Source organism: Pelodiscus sinensis, chromosome 27 (genome assembly GCF_052426305.1).
Source record: "Pelodiscus sinensis isolate ZL-2025 chromosome 27, ASM5242630v1, whole genome shotgun sequence".
Taxonomy (NCBI): domain Eukaryota; kingdom Metazoa; phylum Chordata; order Testudines; family Trionychidae; genus Pelodiscus; species Pelodiscus sinensis.
Genome location: NC_143078.1, coordinates 15,497,455 through 15,520,138, shown reverse-complemented (window position 1 = coordinate 15,520,138; position 22,684 = coordinate 15,497,455). Strand labels below are relative to the sequence as shown.

At 59.5% G+C, this 22,684-nt stretch overlaps 1 protein-coding gene across 5 annotated transcripts in view; it reads left to right on the top strand.

The window, feature by feature from the left end:
• The window catches only part of PPFIA4 (PPFI scaffold protein A4), a 148,817-nt gene that overhangs the window by 87,607 nt on the left and 38,526 nt on the right, over nt 1–22,684 (top strand). For all 5 annotated transcript variants that reach the window (XM_075910026.2, XM_075910022.2, XM_075910024.2 and 2 more), the window contains exons 9-15: nt 270–404; nt 2,312–2,395; nt 10,292–10,423; nt 11,001–11,063; nt 13,032–13,123; nt 21,288–21,429; nt 22,199–22,404. In XM_075910026.2, the coding sequence (XP_075766141.2) occupies nt 270–404; nt 2,312–2,395; nt 10,292–10,423; nt 11,001–11,063; nt 13,032–13,123; nt 21,288–21,429; nt 22,199–22,404 (854 nt within the window). The remainder of the gene's footprint in view (nt 1–269; nt 405–2,311; nt 2,396–10,291; nt 10,424–11,000; nt 11,064–13,031; nt 13,124–21,287; nt 21,430–22,198; nt 22,405–22,684) is intronic.

Below are 22,684 nucleotides of genomic sequence, written 5' to 3'. Positions count from 1 at the left end.
CTCTATGCCTAGTGAGAACATTCACAGCCGTGTTAAGAGGGGAAACAAACAATTAATAAGGAGTCAAAACTTTCTTGCTGGCAATATCTGTCAGGGGAGATTAGCCAAGCGTGGGGCTTTCATTGGACCCCAGTCTCTGGGAGGGGCCCTGGAATTCACCCCACCCATGGGGGCAGGGTTCCCTGGCCCTCCCTCTTTGCTTGTCAGATGGGGGGACGCAGGGCCCAGCGACTCGCAGCTAAGAGCGTCTCCTCTGCCTTGCCCGGCAGTGCGAGGAGAAGGCTCGGCACCTCCAGGAGCTGCTGGAGCTGGCGGAGCAGAAGCTGCAGCAGACGATGAGGAAGGCGGAGACGCTGCCGGAGGTGGAGGCAGAGCTCGCCCAGCGGATAGCAGCCCTTACCAAGGTACGTGGGCTGGGGAGACGGGGTGACCTCCTACCCAGGCCCTGGGGAGACCTTCCCCAGAGAACACCCCCCACCCCACCCCATCCCCGTTGCTCAGCCATTCTGAGGCCCTGGAACCCCCCGGTTTGCATAGCACGGCCCCCAGAACCGCCCCGAGTTAATTCCTCTCTCAGCTGGAGCAGCTTGTCAAGGGAAACAGCCCCTCCCTCCGGGTTTCAAACGGCCGGTGCTGGAGAGTCCACCCCCCGCCCTTGGTAAGTTGTGCCTGGGGTCGGTGACCCCCCCCATCCCGGTGAGAGCTGTTCCCTAGTCTGACTCCACCTCGCTTCAGCTTGCAGCCCCGGGGCTGGGTGAGCCTGCGCCTGGGGGTGCCACACGCGCCTTCCCCGTGTCGGCACGGATGGGCAGAGGGCACCTCACCCAGAGCCGTCGCTGGGTGGGTGTGAAAGGGTCCGTGGGGGCCCCCTTCCTTCTCGGTCCTTGTCTCAGACCTCCCGACCGCGCTCCCTCCGTCTGCATGGCCGGGAATGCTTTTTTTTTTTTTTTTTTTGCACAAATACCCCACTCGGGAGTTGAGGGGGCCTGGGCCCACCCTCTCTCCAGGCCCCAGCTCAGGGCCCTCAGGTGGGGGTGCTCCCTCAGGACGCCACCCACCTGGCTGACGGGGCTAACCGCCTCAACGCGTCAGCCCACAGGCAGTTCTCCGTCCGCCGCGCCTTCTGCCCGTTTATCCTCGATCCTCCCTCCACGATCCCTGCCTCCCCCCCCTTTGTCCTCCTCGTCTTCCCTTTTTATGGCTGCCGCCCCCCCCTGCACCGGCGCCGGCTTCTGGGGACCATTTCCCTTCCCTGCCCCCCGTGTCCTCGCCTGACCTGCCTCCCACTTCCCTGCCTTAGGGAGAGGAGCAGAGGCCCCTGGCTGGGGGCTTGCTCCGTGGAGAGGCTGTAGGAAGAGGGGGCATGGGGAGAGAGCTGGGCGTGCCCTCGCAAGCGGGGCAGGCGGTTGCCAGCAGCGCGGTGGCCTGAACCAATGGGGGTTGTTGGGGATGGGAGAGAGGAGTGCAGGCGGCGAGGAGGCGTGGCTTAGGCAGCCAAGGCCACGCCCACCCTTCCTGCTGTCTGCGGCTCTGGGAGGTGGAGGCGTCTGGGTCCCTCATTGGCGCCTCCATTCCAGTGCCCCACCCCGGAGTAATTCTGCCATCTGCTGCCCGCCAGGGAGCCCAGACACCCAGCCGGCACCTCGGCCGAGGAGCGTCTCTGACAGCCCACGAGAGCCCCGGGGACAGGGGCGGTGCAGCAGCTGCTGGGGCCTTTGGCATCAGCCTCCTCCGTGGCCCTGCTCCTGCTGGCCTTTGCTGGGTGCTCAGTAGGCTGTGCCCAGCCATGGCTACCCCTTGCCTCCCAGGATCCTGCCCGCGAAGGGTGACAGAGGCTGGGGGCGCCGTGTGTGGGTGTCTGCCGGCTCCTGCAGAAGGGATTGACCCCCAAGAGGGGAAGCCCCTGCCAAGCGGGGAGAAGGATTCCCCTGCTGGTTGCAGCGCAGTTAAGTGGAAATGTGAGGGGCGGGGGCAGGGGCCGGGGGACACCAAGATAGGCAGTTCGCTGCCCAGCCTCATCACACTGTGAGTGAGCCACGAACGCCTGTCGTGTGTTTGAACAAGTCTCTCAGCACCCGAGAGCCAGGCCCAGTGCACAAGGCCCATCGGACCCCCGGCGAGGGCCCCCCAGCCCCCAAGCCCGGTGGAGAGCTGCTGAGTGAGCAGGCCCCGCGGATGCGCCTGGGGACACCCCCGGCCTCCCAGCCACCGCGGCGCCCGGGTGCAGCAGGGTGCGGTTCTCGGGCCGGGAGCCGGCTCTCTGAAGCCTCGTGTGCTGGCTTCTCCTAGACGCTTGCTTGGGTTTTCCTAGGCAGAGGAGCGGCACGGGAGCATCGAGGAGCATCTGCGGCAGCTGGAGAGTCAGCTGGAGGAGAAGAACCAGGAGCTGGCCAGGGTAAGCCCCCCCCCCCCATGGCGGCTCCTCCACTTCTACTGTGACATCTCTGCCTGGGCCTGCGCAGCGACAGAGGCTGTGGGCCAGGCCGGGGCAGGAGCTGCTCCTGGAGGTCTGAGCAAGGGGAGGGGGCAGGTCTCCATTGTCTTGTTTGCCTTAGCTCTGGCTTTCTCTGGGTCCCCACGGGGGTTACTCACCTGCATGGGCCTGCACCTACCCCTGGTGCTCAGGATTTCAGAGACTCTGGAGCCCTCTCTCCCCCCACACCCCTTTTTTCCGAGTCTGCACAAGGCCTCTCTCCGGAGGACTGTCCTCCTTGTAGCGTGTGCGACACGTCGTAGGTGGCACATGCCGTGACCAGCCGGAATTCGGTCGGCTGGTTGGATCATGAGTTTCCCCTGCCTGGGCCAGGGGCCGGGTGCGCGACGAGCTCTGACCCGTGCTCCTGGAGGACTGAAAGGGGGTGGGCGCTGCCATATTCTCCGTGCCTTGGCACAGCTCTAGCCAGCGTCCTTCCTGCATGGACACGTCGCCCTCCCCGCAGCCCTGTGAGGTCGGGAGGAATTCCGAGAGAAAACCGGAGCCGGCCGAGAGGAAACGGTTTGCCCGAGGGCCAGCACTGGGCCACTTGGACAACTGGGAATATGACCCAGATCTCCTGTGCTTGAGCACTCAGAAGGAGATGCCTCCCATAATAATAGATAATCCCGAGAATCATAGAAGATTAAGGCTGGAAGAGACCTCCGGAGTCATTGAATCCAGCCCCCTGCCCAAGGCAGGACCAATCCCAACGCAATCAGCCCAGCCAGGCCTTGGGCAAGCCGGGACTTAAACACCTCTAGGGCTGGAGATTCCACTCCTCCCTAGGGAACCCAGCCCAGGGCTTCCCCACCCTCCTAGGGAAAGAGTTTTTCCTAATCTCCAACTTAGACCTTCCCCACTGCAACTTGAGCCCATTGCTCCTTGTTCTGCATCCGTCACCACTGAGAACAGCCTCTCGCCAGCCTCTTTGGAACCCCCCTTCAGGAAGTTGAAGGCTGCTCTCAAATCCCCCCTCACTGGCCTACAAAGCTCCTTGAGTGGAGCTTGTACGGACCGGACAGGGTCAGGCACTAAGCTAGTACATGGGCTCTGCTTCCCGGGATCCAGCCCCAGAAGCGAACTTGTGCTATGCACACAGTGATCTGGGGCCGGCGGGCAGCCCTTACAGCTGCCATCAGGCGCCCCCCATTGGTTGGCGCCTTGGGCACCTGCTGGCTCGCCCATGCCTCCATCCGGCTCTGACTGGGAATAGGCTCCACACCGGCGAGGTGTCTCCCAGGCGGGGTGAGCACTGAAAGACGCAAGCGGACGGGCTGGCGGGAATAGACGGGTTCAGGGTGTTGGCGTTTCTAGCCCCCAGGGAGGAGGTGCCGGGAGCACTGGGGCTTTGTGGGATGTGCTGGCTGCTTAGCCTTGCGGGCAGCGCCTGAGAGGTGCTGACCGGCTCACACTGGCCACGTTTGGGTCCAGCGCCGTGGCCGGGCGGCCCTGCCTCCGTCCCGCAGGGAGCAACAGACTCCCGCATGGGGACGTCAGCCCTGCTGGGAATCCAGGATGGGGCTCCCGGACACCTGTCCCGTTTTGCCTCTCGTGTCCGGCCTGTCTCGTGCACCTCCACCCCGCCCAGGTTGGAGCTGTCTGGCTTGGAAACTTTCCTTTTTACAGTGAAATCACTCCAAGAAACGCACAACCTGAAACTTCAAGCTAAACACCGAAAACACTGGTCTACAATTTTCTGTTTAATAAGAAGCATTAAAAATGGCAACAAAGAAGGGGCGCTTGTGGGATGAATACAGGGTTTTCAACCCTGTTTGGGAGATGGAATTGGCTTTTGCAGAGAGAAATGGAAAACCAATGTATCTTCTTTGTCAAAAGACTATCGCTGCATTAAAGAAAACAAACCTGCAACGACACTGTGAATCTTGTCACCTCGAGTTCAAAGATGTGTCAACCTGACAGCAATTTAAGAAAAACTAAGATACATTCCTTACTGAAAGGTTACCGTACTCAACAAGATCTGTTCTGTTCGTAAGTTAAAGACAGCGATGCCGTTAAAGAAGCCTCCTTCAAAATGTCTTGGCACATAGGTAAAAGGTCTTTTTGATTTAGCTAAGGTGAATTGATGAAGCAGTGCTTCTTGGACTGCAGCGAATCACTTTTTGCAGTATTAAAAAACAATGAGGATATAGTTAAACAAATATCAAAACTGCAAGTGTCTGATTCAACTGCAGTAACACGAATTGAAAGCATTTCAGGCGATCTGTTTTCTAAATTGCTAAAAGACATTGAAAGCACTGAGTATTTCAGTCTGGCAATGGACGAATCTACTGATCATTCAGACGTATCTTGGCTCATAATCTGGGTGTGTTTTTTCAATGTCAAAAAGTATGTTGAAGAAATGCTTACACTGCTAACTTTGAGCGGTCAAACTAGGGGAGAGGATGTCTATTCTGAGCTGGTGGAAATTTTTGAAGGACCAGGAAAATGCATTGATTTGAAGAAGCTTACTTTGGTAACAACAGATGGTGCTTCTCCCCCGCCCCCCCCCCCAGATAGTTGGAAAAGAGAAGGAGGGTATGTCTACACTACAAAGTTAGTTCGAACTAACAGACGTTAGTTCGTACTAACTTTCATAGGCGCTACACTAGCGCTCCGCTAGTTCGAATTTAATTCGAACTAACGGAGCACTTAGTTCGAACTAGGTAATCCTCATTCCACGAGGATTAAGCCTAGTTCGAACTTACTAGTTCGAATTAAGGGCTGTGTAGCCCCTTAATTCGAACTAGTGGGAGGCTAGCCCTCCCCAGGTTTCCCTGGTGGCCACTCTGGCCAACACCAGGGAAACTCGTCTGCCCCCCTCCCGGCCCCGGACCCCTTAAAGGGGCACGGGCTGGCTACGGTGCCCGTGCCAGGTGCAAGCCTGCCAGCACCCAGCCAGCAGACCCTGCACCTGGCATGGATCGAGCCACCCACCCGATGCCCCCCAGCCCTCTCCTCTTCCCGGGACCAGGCTGGCGGCTCCCAGGAGCTTGCCCGGGACCGCAAGAGGCGGGCACCTGCCTGGGCTAGTGCGGACATCGTGGACCTCGTCCATGATCTCCACACTAGGCACAGGAAAGTGGCCGGCTAGGGCAGGAGAGCTGCCAGCCTGGCCACCCAGGAGCAGGTGTGCATGAAAATCAAGGTGGTCCACTGAGACCCCCGACCCTGAGCCCTGAGCTTACAATGGCTGTACTGGGTCAGACCAAAGGTCCATCTAGCCCAGTAGCCTGTCTGCCGACAGCGGCCAACCCTAGGGACCCTGGAGGGGATGGAGCGAAGACAGTGACCAAGCCATTTGTCTCGTGCCATCCCTCTCCAGCCTTCCACAAACCTTGGGCAGGGACACCACTCCTACCCCCTGGCTAAGACCACTCCATGGACCCAACCTCCATGACTTGATCTCACGTCCCTTTAAATTCTGTTCTAGTTCTAGCCTTCACAGCCTCCTGCAGCAAGGAGTTCCACAGGTTGACTCTTTGCTTTGTGAAGAACAACTTTCTGTTACTAGTTTGAAGCCTGCTACCCATTCCTTTCCTTTGGTGTTCTCTAGTCCTTCTTTATGGGAACTCAGGAAGAACTTTTCTGTATGCACCCTCTCCACCCAACTCCTGCTTTTAGAGACCTCTATCCTGTCCCCCCTCCGTCTCCTCTTTTCTAAGCTGAAAAGTCCCAGTCTCTTTAGTCTCTCTTCATATTGGACCTGTTCCCAACCCCTGATCATTTTAGTTACCCTCCCCTCTCCCAGCCTCTCTCTTCCCCTCTCCCACCTCCTTTTCCCTGTCTCCCCCAGTTTTGTTCAATAAAGACAGATTCCATTTTTGAACACAATTGTCCTTTATTTTGTACATCAAGAAAAGGGGCTAGGGAAGGGTAAGTGGAAGGAGGTGAGGGAGGAATGGGGTACGCGCCCCCGATGGGGAGGACTGGGCTGGCTCTGCGGGCTTCTGGGGGTGGAAGCTCTCTTGCAGCCCCCCAATTGCCCCCTCTCCCCAGATGGCAGCCTGCGGCAAGTGCAGCTGGGCTGATGGCTGAGTGCTGTGATGTGCCCAGTGTGGGCACTCCGGGCAATCCAAGCCAGGACTGCTTTGCAAGCGGGGCACCCTGAGAACTGTCTGTCTGGGGTGGGGGTCAGGACCCTTTAAGCACAGCCCTCGGCTAGCCTGAGACAGCAGCTCCACGCTCTAAGTCCTCCTCTGATTCCCTGCTGGCACTGCTTCCGGCCATCCTTAAGCCTGGTTCAGGGTCCACTTAATGTGGACGCGCTAGTTCGAATTAGCAAAACACTAATTCGAACTAGTTTTTAGTTCTAGACGCGTTAGTTCGAATTAGCTTAGTTCGAATTAACTAATTCGAACTAAGTTAGTTCGAATTAGCGCTGTAGTGTAGACGTACCCAGAGCTAATTTCTTTGCTGAAGAAAAATCCACAGTTTCCAGATTTCTTTTCATCCCATTGCATTCCACACCAAGAACAGTTATGCAGCAAACTGAAGAGAGGATTTCTCAAGAGCACAATGGAAAGTGTCACAAAATTTGTCAACTTCATTGTTGCAAATGCCTTGAAACAGACAATTTCGAGCTTTCGTGGAGGAGTACGAAACACAGTATGGGGAGTTGGCAATGCTCACAGAAGTTAGATGGCTGAGTCAAGGCAAAGTGTTAGATCGGTTTATGGATCTACTGCCTGCTGCACACGTGTTTTTGAAGGCAAAGGATCTCAGGATTTACTGTTGTGTTTAGACAGAGAGACGTTCCTGCTAAACGTGGCTTTTCTCGCTGATATCATAGAATCATAGACTAATAGGACTGGAAGGGACCTCGAGAGGTCATCGAGTCCAGCCCCCCGCCCTCAAGGCAGGACCAAGCTCCGTCTACACCATCCCTGACAGATGTCTATCTAACCTGTTCTTAAATATCTCCAGAGAGGGAGATTCCACCACCTCCCTTGGCAATTTATTCCAATATTTGACCACCCTGACAGTTAGGAATTTTTTCCTAATGTCCAATCTAAAACCTCCCCTGCTGCACTTTAAATGACACGCTACTTAAATGCACTCAATTTTAAACTTCAAGGCAAAGAAAAAAACCTGCCTTCTCTGATGTGCGATGTTTCTGCATTTGAAACAAGACTGGCCCTTTTTGCAAATCAGCTTTGTGAGAAGGACTTAACTTATTTTCCCATCCTCAACTCGCACGTGACACAGCGGAGTGAACATGCGTCTTTTTTGCCTGATTTTTTTATGGAGTACATCTCAGAGCTGAAAACCAATTTTTCTTCTCGGTTTCTAGATGTCAAATCCCTGAAGACAGTTCTTGAATTTACTGAAAATCTATTTTCAGTAGAGGTGAAGGCAGTGTCATCTTCAGCCATGAGATTTGGTGTTGAGAGGGAGAAGAGATGATAGAACTGCAAAACAATAGTTTTCGAAAAACTCCGCATAAGGAAGAGGACACTGAAACATTTTGGATGACCTATGTACAGAAAGACATGTATCCTGCATTACTGAAATGTGCCAAAAAAGTGCTAACTTGCTTGGGATCTACATATGTCTGTGAAAGTTCATTCTCCTCCATGGGAATCGTCAAGTCAAAACTGCGGCTAGCCTACGTCTAGACTGCAGGCTTCTTTCAGAAGAAGCTTTTCTGGGAGAGATCTTCCAGAAAAACTTCTTCCAAAAGAGAGTGTTCACACTGCAAAAGTGCATTGAAAAAGCGATCTGCTTTTTCGAAAGATAGCATCCACACTGAATGGACGCTGTCTCGATTACTATGGACAGAGTGGCCACCAGGGTGCCCGTGCAAACTCTTTTAACTTCTATTGAAAGAACTCCCTCTACCTCGTCCACACATGCCTTTTTCCAATAAGAGCTCTTTTGGAAAAAAAGCTTCTTCCTCGTAGAATGAGGATTACCAGTGTTGGAAAAACCCCTCTGTTCTTTCAATTTTCTTTCAGAAGAATGTGATTGCAATGTGGACGGAATTGACGTTTTTTTGAAAAAACGGCCATTTTTTACAAAAAAACTCTGTAGTGTAGACACACCCTTGCTGACAGACATCTGACCGACTGTCTCTGTGCTGCTACAATGGAATACAACCCTGATGTGAAACAGCTGGTGAAAAGTTTGTAGACACAATCTTCACATTGATTGTACTTCTACTCCAGTAAATTCCAGTACTGTATTGGCAGTTTTTGTTTGATTTGTAAAAATTTTGAAGCCAAAACAAAAGAGGAGTCAATATAATACTCTTCTGTTGCTGTGTGTTTTAGTAATTAAATTCCTGGACTGTCATTTCTCATTAAAAGTGCTGTCATATGGGTAGAAATTGGGGAAATACTGCATTTTATTAATATCAGCAGAACTAACTTAAATGGGGCCCGCATATTGTGGAGTCTTGCCTTAATCTTTGTATTCATGCCCATCAGTATGGAGGAAGCTATTTGCATATATTTGCATATATTTGCATGTAGATGCAACCCAGTTGCATGTGCTGTGAGGATCATTTTGGCCCCCGGGGCTTCCAAAATTGAGTAGCCCTGATCTAGATGGTGCTTGGTCCTGCCGTGAGGGCAGGGGACTGGACTTGATGACCTCGCGAGTCCCTTCCAAATCTAGGATTCTGTGATTCTATGATTCTACATTTAATGGGTTAACCATGGGTAGGGGCTGCTCCCACTCCATGGGGCCCACCGTGGGTAGGGGCGCTCCAGTCTGGCCAGAGCAGCCCCCATATGTTCGGTTAACTCCTTGCTCTCCCCCTTTAATTAGTTAACTGATTACATTAAGGGGGTTTTACATGCCTAGTCTGACCATAGAGGCTCGGAATGACCATGTGAATGTGCCCCAGCTGAGCAGTGCCCCGCACTCTAACCCGGCTTCCCACAGCGCTCTCTGGGAGGGGAGCTGGCCCCAGAGGCAGGGGCGTGGCGGGAGCATGGGGCGCCGGGCACTTGCTGCTGTCTTCTGAGCCAGAGCGGGCTGGATGTCCCCCCACCTGCTCTTCTTGCCTTGCGCCTGGCCACCGCAGTGCCCGCCTCGCCCCTGCCCTAGGCTGCGGTTTCTGTTCCTCCTGCCCGTGTGCTGGAGGGCTCTGTGCGGATGGTGTGCGCTGCCGGCGTGGCAGGGGGCTGGGGTTACCATCGGGGCAGCAAACAGCAGAGGGAGAGGTTCCCCTGCAAGCCACGGCATGGGGGAGCAGTCTTGTTGTCTGGGGCCTGAGGACTTCCCCTTCTGTTTTCACTGCTGCTCGGGAGAGGCAGGCGGTTTGGGCAGAAGGCAGCCGGGGCGTTCTGGAGGCAGGAGCTAAGGGGGCTCTCCCTGCATCTCCTCTTTCATTCCCTCATGAGTAAGGCTGGGGGTCATTACACATTTTGGGGGTGTCTTGAGCACCTCGTTCCCCACCTCAGCACTGCTTAGCAGCAGCCAGCTGCCCCTATATCCACCTTTGCATCCAGGACCAGTGGGGAGGCTGGGCGCGTGCCGGAAGTGCTGGCGGCGTTGACGTGCCGTGTGACTCGCCATCAGTAGGTTTCAGAGTCAGCGCCCACTGGAAGCAGCAGGGCAGCTCACACCTGGGCAGGTTCCCAGCCAGCTCGGGGAGCAGCTTTGGCCAGGTTCCTGTTGCGACAGTTTTCTTCGCTATCTCCTCCAGGCACCGCAGCGCTGCCCCGGAGCTGGGGCGGGGTCTGTGTGGGCCCGGACACGGGCTGGGCCCGTCCCGACCCCGATGAGAGTAACTGACCGAACGCCGTGAAACGCATCCCCCAGCGCGCCCGCTCTGGGGCTCGGGCGGCTGATTGCCGTTTGCCGTTGCAGGCCCGGCAGCGGGAGAAGATGAATGAGGAGCACAACAAGCGGCTCTCTGACACGGTGGATCGGCTGCTGAGCGAGTCCAACGAGCGGCTGCAGCTTCACCTGAAGGAGCGGATGGCAGCCTTGGAGGAGAAGGTACCAGGCGGCGGGCCGGGGGACTTCTCTGCGGAGGGCACAGCTTGTAGCCGCTGCACAGGGCAGGGATGCAGGGAGGACCTGGGGTTTGCAAACCTCCTCCGGGATTGGTCGCCCCTTTCTCCTGGGGATCAGGCAGCTCGGCAAATCCGGCTCGGTGGGGTTCGCTTTTCTCGGTATCGCGGTGACCCTCGGAGGCTCCTGTGCTGCACCCTGCCAGGGAGCAGAAGGTCCCTGCCCCACGCTGCTCCCAGGCCGGCGAGTGAGACTCCCCCAGCGTGGGGGCGGGGATGAGACACGGGGTATGCCCAGGACAGGCCCCGGGCAGGCCTGGGTCGGGTGCCAAGTTGCAGATGCGCTTTATTCACGCTCCCCTTTGGATCAGCCATGGGTCCCCGGGGGAGAGATTTCAAAGCAGATTGGGGGTGACAAGGTGGCTCTGTCGGTGCTGAAAACGTCACCTCCTCTTCTGGCGGGCGTCCGTCAGCCCAGCCCCCTCCCAGACTCAGCCTCCGTGCTGGGGCACGTGCCCGCTGCATGGCTCATGCCCACCCTCTCTCTTATTGTTCTTTTCAAGAACGCCTTGTTGCAAGAGCTGGAGGGCACCCAAAAGCAGATCGAGGAGCAGCAACACGACAAGGTATATGCGCTCGGGGCAGCTGTGCCTTGCTCCCAGGCTGGTGCCGCCACAGTGCCCTCAGGAGGGGGCACACGCTGGGGTCCCCACTGCCCAGCAAGGCTGTGGCTTGCATGAAAGCTGCAACCTGACTAGCTGGCCTCCTACCTGGCTTTCGGCTGTCGTGGGACTTGAACCCACAATGCTGCCTTCCCCAGGTAAGTGCCCTATCCCCTAGGCCATGCAGGGACCTACCCCACTGCTTTCCAGGCACGTGGTCTCCAGGCTGAGCTATCTAAAGGGCGGCCCTGCCCTCCTCCCAGGCGTAGCCGAGCCCCTCCCAAAGGCAGCACACAGTTGGCCAGCTTGGCTCTCTGCCCGTAGCCCTAGTGCCGCGCTGTCCCACCGCTTCTGACGCAGAAGCCATGATGGTGGCTGCTGCTCCAGCCATCTGGCCGCGTGATTCTGACACTGTAAATCATTCTGAGAGCCAGCTAGCCACCCTCAACCGGCCACACAGCCCCCTATGGCTAGTGGCGCGGGTTGGGCCCTGGTTTATAGAGGGGTGAGTTTAAGGGCCGGGGAACCTTTTTTGGTTCAGGGGCCGCTGACCCAGAGAAAAATCAGTCGAGGGCGGCACGCAAGTGAGAAGCAAAAGCAAAAGCAAACCAACCACCCTCACTGGCGGGGCCCCCGACTGAGGAGAAAACCCTCCCCACATCCCCCTGCACACCAGAGCCTGGGGGAGGCAGTGGGGGAGGGGGTGTTGCAGCACCAGAGCAGGCTCCCAACGCAGGGCGAGGAGCCTTGCGCCTCAGGGGCCGGATCTAGGCAAGCTGGGAGCCGCATCCAGCCCCTGGCCCTTAGGTTCCCCACCCCTGGTTTCCAGAGTGACTTGCCGGCTCCGGGGAAAGCCCTGCTTTCCACAGGGTGAGGTCCCTGGACTATCTTGGCACTTGCGAAGGGGGCTCCGAAGCCCAGGGCTGCCTGCCACACCCCTGTTCCCCGGCGGCTTGTCTCGTCCCGAGGAGCTCGCTCTGTCTCCGTGAGAATGGATCTCGCTCCCACCTGCAGGCCTGGAAGATCGGGAGCAGTTTGCCTCTGCCCTGCGGTGGGATGAGAAGCCGGGGGCCAGCTAAGCAGCCCTGCTCTCGTGCTCTGGCCTCGCTCGCGGCTCTTCCTCTCTTGTGCTGTCTGCTGTGCCCTTCCCCGCGGGCTGCACCTGCCTGTCGCTGTCTCGTGCAGGCAGCAATTCACCCCGAAGGGCTGCGGCTGCTCCGGGCCGGGCACTGCCGTGGCCTTACCATGTTTTGATCCGTTTGCCCACAGCACCAGAGCCTGGTGCGACTGGGTCATTGGTCCCCCTCCAGTTACACCAGCCCCCCGTCTAGGCCTTGCAGCTGCATCTGGCCTCCTTAGCCGTGACTCGATGGGATGTGGCTGCAACCGTCTGGGAAGGCAGGAGTGTGCCATGCGGGGAGGATGGCTCCCTGGCTCCCATCCAGGCCGTGCTGCCTCCGTGGGGGCGGTGGCCTCTCCCTTGGCAGCTCCTGAATTATAACGGGCAGGGGAGGGAGGCGTGAACAGCGCGGAGGCAAGTCTCTGGTTAGGAGAGAGCTGCTGGCCAGCTGGCCGTAGGAGGAGCTGTGCTAGAGACAGCTTTGGCTGGGGCAGAGGGGATTCCTGGCTGTCAGCCCTTTTGCTGGCGAGGTGCAAACATTGACACGGCAAGGGATCCAAGTGCGACCTATTCTCCTTTGTGTCCAGCCCTGCCCCGTGCTTGTGTCTGTCTGTCCCCACTACAAGGCTCCTAACTCTCCCTGCACGGGCCCGAGCATCCTCATTTACCACTGCCTGCTCCTCCGGGGCTTCACAGGCCCCGCAAAGGTGTGGGATAGGTGTTACTTTTTTAAATAAGTAGAATCAACCTGAAACTAGGGTCCTCTCCAGACACGCTAACCTCCCCTCCTCTCTCTGGTCCCTGTTGAGCAGAGGAGGTTGTCCGACGAGATTGACAAGCTGCGGTCGGAGGTGGACCAGCTGCGGACCAGAAGTGGGACGTTTGTGGACGGCCTACACCCAAGGTATGGACCGCGGGCTTGGCCACGGACTGTATTGCTGCCCCGTGTGCATTGCAAGCTGTGACGGCGCGTTGGGGGTCCCCCGTCTCCTGCACCCCGAAATGGCACAAACAGACTCCACCAGCCAGTAGAATTGAGGGTGGTTTATTGCTCCTCCAGGATACCGCACAGCACAGATGTCATCTGGTTACAGGAACTGGAGCTAAGAGGCCTCAGCGCCCCCTTGAGATGGGGGGATCCCAGCCCCCTCCCCAGTTCCTTCTTCCCTGCTTTCCAGCCAGGAACTAACTCCCCCTCTCCCAGCCATGCCCCCAGCCAGGGCAGCATCCACCTTCCTTTGTTTCTCCCCATGCGGGGTTGGCTGGTTCAACCGGTATGGTACCTTTGCATAATAAGGTTTTCCCTGCTGGGTCTTGCTCCAGACAGCAGAGGTCACCACAGCCCAGCAAGTACCCCCACTACGTCACACATGCCAGCTCCCTAGGGGCGGTGGGCCCTACCAGGCCTTCTCTGCCCTGGCAGGAGGCATCTGTGGAAAACCCGCCCAGGCCAGGTTGCCTATGAGCCAGCCAGGCTTGCTGGTTTCTTCTCGGGGGCAGAGCTGGGGAGGACTGGGAAGAAGAGGGTCTCCGGAGTGCTGGCCTAGAACCCCAAGGCCGGGCCAGGTGCTTGCATTTGGGAGGCGGTTCCCCTGCACTTCCACAGGCAGCCACACTCTGAGTTTGTCTGCTGGTTTAACTGTTGAGAGAGCCATGCGGCGCTTAGGCCACGGGACACGCTGCTCCACGCGGGTGGGCGGAACACCTGCGATCCCAGCGTGGTCCCCTAGGGGGCACTGCAGAGCAGCCTCACCTGCCACGCTGGGCCGTAGCCCTGGGACCAAGGGCTGTTCCCTCCGGTTCTCGTCCCGCACCGGGAGCGCCGGCCCAGGAGCCGTACTGGGGTGGTCCGGGGCGGGATGAGCACTGGGCCGGGGGAGCAGGGAAGCCGGGGTGTTGCTGTTCTGAGCAGGACCAATGGGATTTTGATTCCCTTTCCGTGGCAGTAGCAGTAAGGGGGGGACTGCAGTGGCAGGCGGGCGTTTCCGAAACGTACCCCTGTGTGGGGCAGGCTGGGGTTTTATTCAGTAGAGCCGCTTCCTGGCCCTGAGCCAGCCACACGCCATCTCATGCAAGACCTTGGCTTGGTTGGCTCATGTAGGCAATGCCCAGGCAGAGGAATCGGAAATTTCCACCTCCTTTTATTTCTCCTTCTAAGGCCCACTTGCCCGCTCCCTCCCCGGTTCAACCTGGGCTGGAGAACCTGTGACTTGCAGGCAGGAAATGGAGGTGCGGGGAGGGGCAGCGGTGCCTGGTGAGAGGCTGATGGAGGGGCAGATTGTGCCTGCCTTTTGGGGGAGCTGACCACCGTGGGTGTGTCCGTCTCCAGGCACTCGGAGGTCGATACGAAAGATGGTGTCACCCTGCAGGCCTCCATCCTCCAAGGGTGGCCACCCAGGCCTTTGCCAGCGTGTCCTCCAGGCTTTTGCAGCAGGGCAGACGGGGGATGGAGGAGGAGCCATGCGGGGCTTCTGTCTGGAGCCTTTTCTCAGACCCACTGAGCTTCCTGGCCCCTGCACCTCAGCGTCTTGGCCCAGTTGGTGAGGAGCCAGTGGGGTGCCCGAGTGCTCCTGGGCCCCTGCAGGATAGGTCTTTGGTCACAGAACTCCAGCAGGCCGGAGCAGCGGACAGAGGCACTGAGCAGGCGGAGGGGTAGGAGGAATGGGCGGGGAGGAGTGGAGTTTGCAATAATCATTGCTCCCCGCCCGCCCCCCACTCCCAGCACATCCCAAGCCCAGAACCGGAGCTGCTGGGCATCCCACCGCGCCCAACGGCCGGGCTGAGTCCCCTGCTCCTGCTGGCCTGGAGCTCTGCTGCTGTGCCACCGTTTGCAGGGTGCTGCCAGGCGCCCCGGTGCCCAGGACCCATCTGCTGGCCAGAGCCCTGCTCCTGCCCTTCCTCGCCCACAGACCCAGGAGAGGGGGAGCTGGCAGCACCAGCCTCTTGGTTCCTAGTGGGCATGCTCCCTTCCCCACGCTGGGGGCTGCTCTCCTTTCCTGCTCCCGGTGTGGCATGGCGGGCCTAGGGCCCAGTCCGCTGCTCTGGCCGATGGGGGTCCAGGGACAGTCAGGGCATTCGCCCCACCAGGTAGTCTGAGCACCTGGCGCCAGAGCCCTGCCTGCCTTTCGGCCATGGCTCAGACTGCGCCCGGCCTGGGCCACTGGCCTCCCTGAGGCGGCAACTGCCCAGTGCTGCTGTTCCCCCTCCAGCGGGCGGCCCCTTCCCATGTTCTGTGGCATCCAGAGCCTGAGGCCCTGGCTCCGTCGCTTCTGCCCCCAGCCCGCAACTGGAGAGCGGCGGGCCAGAGGCTGCCAGGCCGTCGGTTCTGAGCACGCCCCTTCCTCCTGCTCCCCCAGGGCTTTGCAGGGGCAGCCCAGCCCGCCTGAGAGGGGCAGCTCGTTGCTTGCGGTGGGGGGTGAAGGGCACTTGTGTCCCCTCTGGGGCCTGTCACCCCAGGCCCTGCATCCTCCTGCGAGCCGCCTGGGGGCTTGGAGAACTCCTCTGTCCTCTCCAGGCCACCTTGGGCCCTTAGAATCCACTGCTGGGCAGCGCAGACAGTAGGGCTGCCAGATGCTCTCGCAACAAATCCCGAACATGGCGGGGAAAAAAATTGGTTGAGCAAAAAAAGAAACAGGGGAGCAAAGTTGTTGAGCAAAAAAAAAAAAAAGAATCGCTGCGTCTTTATTTTCTGTGGTCACAACGGGCAAAAAGCAAACACCTGGCCACCCTAGCAGGCAGAGCAGAGCTAAAGGTGTCTCACGGCCTAGTCCTAGACCCTGCCACTGCTCCCTCTGCCCCCTTTACCCATCCCTTGCCAGCAGGTTAGCCTCCGGGGCTAGGCCCAGGCGTGTGGGCCGTGTGGCTGCTGGAGCCGGTACTGCATCTGCTGCTCTGCAAATTGTGTCCTGCCCTTAGGGACTGCACTTGTGCTCACAGCAAAGGGCGGCAGAGAGACAGGACAGGGCCTGCTCCCGACTCCCCTGGTGCAGGACGGTGCTGGACTATTTGCTGCACCAGCCGCTTCCTCCATGCCCTGGATTTGCCAGGTGCACAGCGGTGGCGGGGGCTTCGGTGCTGCATTTGGAATGGCAGACTCACTGATGGAGGGTCTCCGCCGGGACTTGTCCCGTTTCCCCGAATCACGGGGCCTTTCCTGGCCACGCCCATTTTTGTACCAATGTGACCAGGCAGACACCAGGCACGTGGATTTTAAAGCCTCTTGTGCAGCTTCCTATTGGTAGGGAGGAGGCCAGCCAGGTCACTGCCCAGGCCCCGGGGTGCTCTGCACCCAAAGTGGCCTTGGCTAAATGAGGCCTTGGTGGCCTGCAGCTTTATGTTCCACTAAAGCATCTGTGCAGTAGAGGGCAGCGTGACGCCACCGGATGCCTTGGAAAAAGAGCGCGGGACAGCCTAGCAACACCTGCTGCCCAGGGCTGCCTCTCAGTAGTGGCAACCTCCCCACCGGCAGCCTCTCCCATGACAGGCTGCCGCATGACGAGAGTGCCTGCCTCAGTTTCCCTTCTTCTGAGTCCCCAATAACTGCACCAGGCTCGCGCTCTCTCAATAGTACCCTCCTTGGGCTGGTTTATTACCAAACCATAGGGCAGAGTCCAAAGCAAGTCGCAACATAGAGTTACCCCCAGCACAACTAGGCCTTAACATTCCAGGAGAGAGTCCCTTGAAAATCCCCGTGTCTGGCCTCTTCGTCCGTCCTCTCCTGTCATTTTGCCAGGAGAGTCACTACAGCCCTTCCAGCTAGAATCGTAGACTATTAGAACTGGATGGGACCTCGAGAGGTCATCGAATCCAGTCCCCTGCCCTCATGGCAGGACCAAGCACCGTCTTCGCCATCCCAGATAGATGCTCTTAAATATCTCCAGGGATGGAGATTCCACAACCCCTCTAGGCAACTTATCCCAGTGTTTCACCACCCGGACAGGCAGGAAGTTTTTCCTAATGTCCAACCGAAACCTCCCCTGCTGCAATTTAAGCCCATGGCCTCTGATGATAGGACAAGAAGCAAAGGAGAGCAAGTTTTCTCCCTCCTCCTTGTGACACCCTTTTAGATACTTGAAAACTGCTCTCATGTCCCCTCTCAGTCTTCTCCTTTCCAAACTAAACAAGCCCAATTCCTTCAGCCTTCCCTCCTAGCTCATGTTCTCTAGACCCTTCATCACGTGCATCTGACGAAGTGGGTCTTTGCCCACGAAAGCTTATGCTCCAACACTTCAGTTAGTCTATGAGGTGCCTCAGGACTCCTCGCCGCTTTTGCAGATTCAGGCTAACACGGCGACCCCTCTGATACTTCATCATTCTTGTTGCTCTTCTCTGGACCCTCTCCAATGTCTCCACATCTTTCCTGAAATGTGGCGCCCAGAACTGGACACAAGACTCCAGCTGAGGCCTCATCAGTGCAGAGTAGAGCGGAAGAATGACTCCTCGTGTCTTGCTCACCACACTCCTGTGAATGCAGCCCGGAGTTATTTGTGACCATGGTTTCCTCTAAGGTGTGTGCTTGTGCGCACGCAGAGAGAAAATGTCTACTCTGCCCACCTCCTAAGCAGAGCCATGCAGCAGCGTGGGGGGAGGCAGACGGCTGCTCCAGCCAGCTGGGGCCCAAGGAGCCATGTGGTGGGCAGGTGGCTGCTCCAGCCAGCCGGGGCCAGAGGGTTGCTGCTGTGGGTGGGTGGGTCGCTGTTGTTGCTGGGGGTTGGGACCGTGGGCGGGCGGGTCGCTGTTGCTGCTGGGGGTTGGGACCGTGGGCGGGCGGGTCGCTGTTGCTGCTGGGGGTTGGGACCGTGGGCGGGTGGGTCGCTGTTGCTGCTGGGGGTTGGGACCGTGGGCGGGCGGGTCGCTGTTGCTGCTGGGGGTTGGGACCGTGGGCGGGCGGGTCGCTGTTGCTGCTGGGGGTTGGGACCGTGGGCGGGCGGGTCGCTGTTGCTGCTGGGGGTTGGGACCGTGGGCGGGCGGGTCGCTGTTGCTGCTGGGGGTTGGGACCGTGGGCGGGCGGGTCGCTGTTGCTGCTGGGGGTTGGGACCGTGGGCGGGTGGGTCGCTGTTGCTGCTGGGGGTTGGGACCGTGGGCGGGCGGGTCGCTGTTGCTGCTGGGGGTTGGGACCGTGGGCAGGTGGGTCGCTGTTGCTGCTGGGGGTTGGGACCGTGGGCGGGCGGGTCGCTGTTGCTGCTGGGGGTTGGGACCGTGGGCGGGCGGGTCGCTGTTGCTGCTGGGGGTTGGGACCGTGGGCGGGCGGGTCGCTGTTGTTGCTGGGGGTTGGGACCGTGGGCGGGCGGGTCGCTGTTGCTGCTGGGGGTTGGGACCGTGGGCGGGCGGGTCGCTGTTGCTGCTGGGGGTTGGGACCGTGGGCGGGCGGGTCGCTGTTGCTGCTGGGGGTTGGGACCGTGGGCGGGCGGGTCGCTGTTGCTGCTGGGGGTTGGGACCGTGGGCGGGCGGGTCGCTGTTGCTGGGGGTTGGGACCGTGGGCGGGCGGGTCGCTGTTGTTGCTGGGGGTTGGGACCGTGGGCGGGCGGGTCGCTGTTGCTGCTGGGGGTTGGGACCGTGGGCGGGCGGGTCGCTGTTGCTGGGGGTTCCTTTAGCCCTGGCACAGGGACGCCAGCCAACAAACTTCTCCTGCCTTCAGGCTTCTCCTAGGCCCCTCTTTCAGCTTCTCTCAGGGACTGTCTCCGGGTCTCCAGCAGCTCTCTCCTGGCTGACCCTCTCTGCCCCATGTCTATGGCCCAGGTGCTTTTCTTTCCACCCCAGGGAGGCAGCTGAGGAGTGACAGGGCCAGTGCCACGCCGTGACACTGCTAGTGGCTTACCCAAGGAGGCCGCTGGCCATTGCTCTGCTGGACCGGGACAGCTGGCGCATCGGCCCCGATGTCCAGACACCGTAAATGCCTAGAACTGTTGGAAACCAATGGCAAGGCAACCGAGCCCGGGCCTCAGCCCGCCCCCCATGTCTGGCCCTGTCGTGGAGCGAGTAGGACAGTGCAGAAAGCCCAGCCGCTTTGAGTGCCAGCACTGGCGCCGCGGGGACCCTGGCTCCTGCCTGCCCGGCACTGGCAGCAGCGCTCCTGCCTGATGCCGTGTCTCCGGAGAGCGGTGTTACTGGCGCACGCAGCTTCCTCTTCAGGCAGGACTTCCTGCGCCTGGCTTGCTGAAAATTCTCCTTGCCCTGTCTGTGAGGGTCTCTCCCAGGAGGTGGGCGTCCTCATGGGGTGTCCCAAATGCAGTGGGTTTCTCTTTCCAGCACCAGCTCCCATTGCTGCCTCTGATGCTGAGGCAGCGGGGGAGGAGGGGCAGGTGTCAAGTAACCTCTCGCCTAGTCGCTTACCTCCCTAGGTGTGGCGCAGTGGGGGGCTGTCTGCTCTGTGACCCGGGGTCCCCCTGCGCTGGGATGGGAGATTCTCATGGACTCTCCCAAATGTGGATTAACCCAGACACCCCGGCTCAGCCCCCCAGGGAGAGAGACAAAGGGAGGGGGGCGGAGACCAGCACCTGGCTGGGGGGCAGGGTTGGAAGAGGGGTTTAGTTTCTGTCTGGTATCATGGAGGAAGCAGCTTAAGCAAGGGGCTGGGATTTAGGGGCCCAGTCTCCCTCATCTCAAGGGGGGCTGAGGCATCCTAGGCCTGCCCTGGAACCAGATTACATCTGTGCAGCTGGAGCCTTGCTGCTGGTTTTGCTTTGTGATGAAAGTTGACTTTGGCACCGAACCGTCTTACTCGGGTCCTGTTTGCAGCACCGAGATGGGATGGAGACAAGGGCTTTGATTGGGAACGGGCGACAGAGGAGGGATCACGTGGTGAGTCCCTGGTCTATTCACTCCCTCTGGGGCACCTGGCATCAGCCACTGTAGGCAGACAGGGCACTGGGCGGGATGGACCGTTGGTCTGACCCAGCCTTGATGTGCTTAAGATTTTGGCACTGACACGCTGCCCTAGTGCAGCTGCTCAGAGGCCAACAGACAAAACGTTTGTTTTCTTTGACAAAACGTGGACAACAGATACGATTTGTGGGGCAAAGCCCGATTGTCCATCAAAGCCGACCAGCCTTCATCAACATCCAGCCCAACGAGAGATGTCTCCACCCCGCTGCCCGTCCCATGAGCAGCATCCTCCACACAGGGCAGCTGGGCGGGGAAGAGGGGCAGTGGCTGCATTAAAGCCTCCCAGATTCAAGCTTCCATGGCAAATCCCCCTTCCAGCCCCCAAGCTCCCCCGTCTTCATCCAAGTGGCACTTTCCAGATTCTCTGTGCGTCAGCCTGGGAAGCATGGGCCACAAGCAGCCGGTCCAGCCGCCTCCCCAGATGAACATGGCTGGCGGCTTCCCCAGCGCACCTGCCCTGCAGGAACTCTCCCCTTAAAGTGCTGTGTGCGTGTAGCCCTCGCTTCTGGGTTGTGTTGCGGGCGGGGCGGGTCACTTCCTGGCCAGCTCTAGTGGCAGATCTTTGGGAGAGGCGGACGATGGAGAAGGGAAGGCTGCAGGGGATCTGGGGAGTCAGGAGGATCGGGGGGTTGGGGAGAAATGGGTAAGTGCACCTCAGTGTTGTCTCATTCGGTCGAGAGCTCTGAGGCAGGAGGCAGGCACCAGTGCACTGACTAGCGAGAGCACAGGGGCGGCTACTAGATCTGGAGCGGGGTGGGAGTTAGACACCCAAATATCTTTGGGGAGCAGGGCCTTGAGTGACACTTGTGTCTCAGGTATGGATGGGACAGGCCGGTTACTCGCAGCCATTCTTGCTCACACACCACCCGCTGGACCTGCCTCTCCAGAGCCCGGGGTCGGGACCAGTTCCCCTGGGATCTAGACCGTGAGCAGGGGTTTCATCTTCCTCTGGTGCTCTCAGGTCAGGCGGCTGCAGCGCCAGAAGCTCAGGCTTCCCCGGCTCCATCTCTTTCCCCTCAGTTCAAGTCCGGACAGGACCTGGAGTGCGCTGGCTCGGGCTGTGGGGGGAGACGGGGTGAGCAGCCTGCCGCAGGAGCCTGCTCACCCCGGGCAGGACGGGGATGCGCCAGCGCTGTCATAACGGCGACGTTTCCTTCTGTGGCTCTTCTCTCTGGCTCTCCCAGATCCCACATGGGCAGTGCCACGGATCTGAGGTACCCCCTGAGCGCGGTGGTTCATGCCCCAGCTGAGGCCTTCGGGACGCCTCCTGGACTGCACCGGCCGCAGAAGAGTCGGTTTGCGGCTCTGCGGGAAGAGCCCCCCAAGGTAAAAGTGCCCCCAATGCAGCTCGTGGCTGGATTCCAGCCGCGCCCGGCCTGCGTGTGGGCTCCGGTTACGCCTGCGGCTTGGAGCGTGTTACAGATCGGTTGGAACCGGAACAGCTGCGGCAGCTGCCTGCGTCCTTTCGAACCAGGGGGCTTTGCGGGCTCAGTGGGCAGAGACAGCTGCAGGGCCTTGGCCCTACACCCCCTCCTCAGTCAAGAGGTTCCTTGTTGTGTGGGGAAGGGACTGGAGCGTGGCCAGGCCTGGTTTGCCGGGCGGGGTGAAGTGGGTTCACGGTGCGATTAGACCACGCTGCCGGCACGTGGCCCGGGGCTGGCGGGTGGCTTGAGCGGCAGCGGAGCCGGCCTGCGTGAATAGAGAGCGGTGCTCTGAGCAGTCTGGGGGGGACGCGCTGCTCAGGGGTTGCCTCTCCGGGGAGCCCGAGCGCCGCTCCGTCCTGAGGCACGCCGAGGCTCCATTCCCTGGGGCAGGGCTCCCCTTTGGCTCGGATGTGTGGGGGCCCCTCGACCTGGGATTTGGGAGTGGGGACCCCGGCCCCAGGACAGAGGATGAGGCCTGGGGCTTCACACAGGAGCGAGCTGTCGCTTGGCAGCGCCTCGCCAGGGAGCAGGCCTTGCTTACGGGGAGCTGGCGCTGGCTGCTTCACCTTGGGGACTTGGTCCCCGCTCCCGGCTGGGCCCTGGCGTCTGCCGGCGGTTGGGGAGGCTCTACCCTGCCTTCCGTGACTTGCGTGGGGCTTGCGGTCCCTCAGGACTGGGAGCCGGCCCCGCCCGGCGGCGTGCTGGCCACCGTGTCGCACGCCTTCGACAGCGACCCGGACATCTCGGACGTGGAGGAGGACGACGGCGAGGCGCTCTTCAGCTCCATGGACGTGCTGTCCCCCAGCGGGCACTCCGACGCCCAGACCCTGGCCATCATGCTGCAGGAGCAGCTGGACGCCATCAACGAGGAGATCAGGTAACGGGCACGCCTGGGCCGCTGTGTGGAGAGTCTGGTTCTGTGTGGGGCAGGGGGGCAGGGGCAGATGGGGAGGGGGAAACTGGGGGGGTGTTGGAAGGGAAGGGAGATTGGGGGGACCTGCAAGGGAATGAGGAGAGGAGGAATTTGGAGGTTGGGGTAGGACGTTGGCTGTACCCTGCACTCCGGTGGGGAGGGAGCAGCTGCCGATGCAGTGGAGGGGGTCGCTCAGCTCAGGGACGTGCACTGGGGCCTGGGGGAAGGATGGAAGGCAGAGATC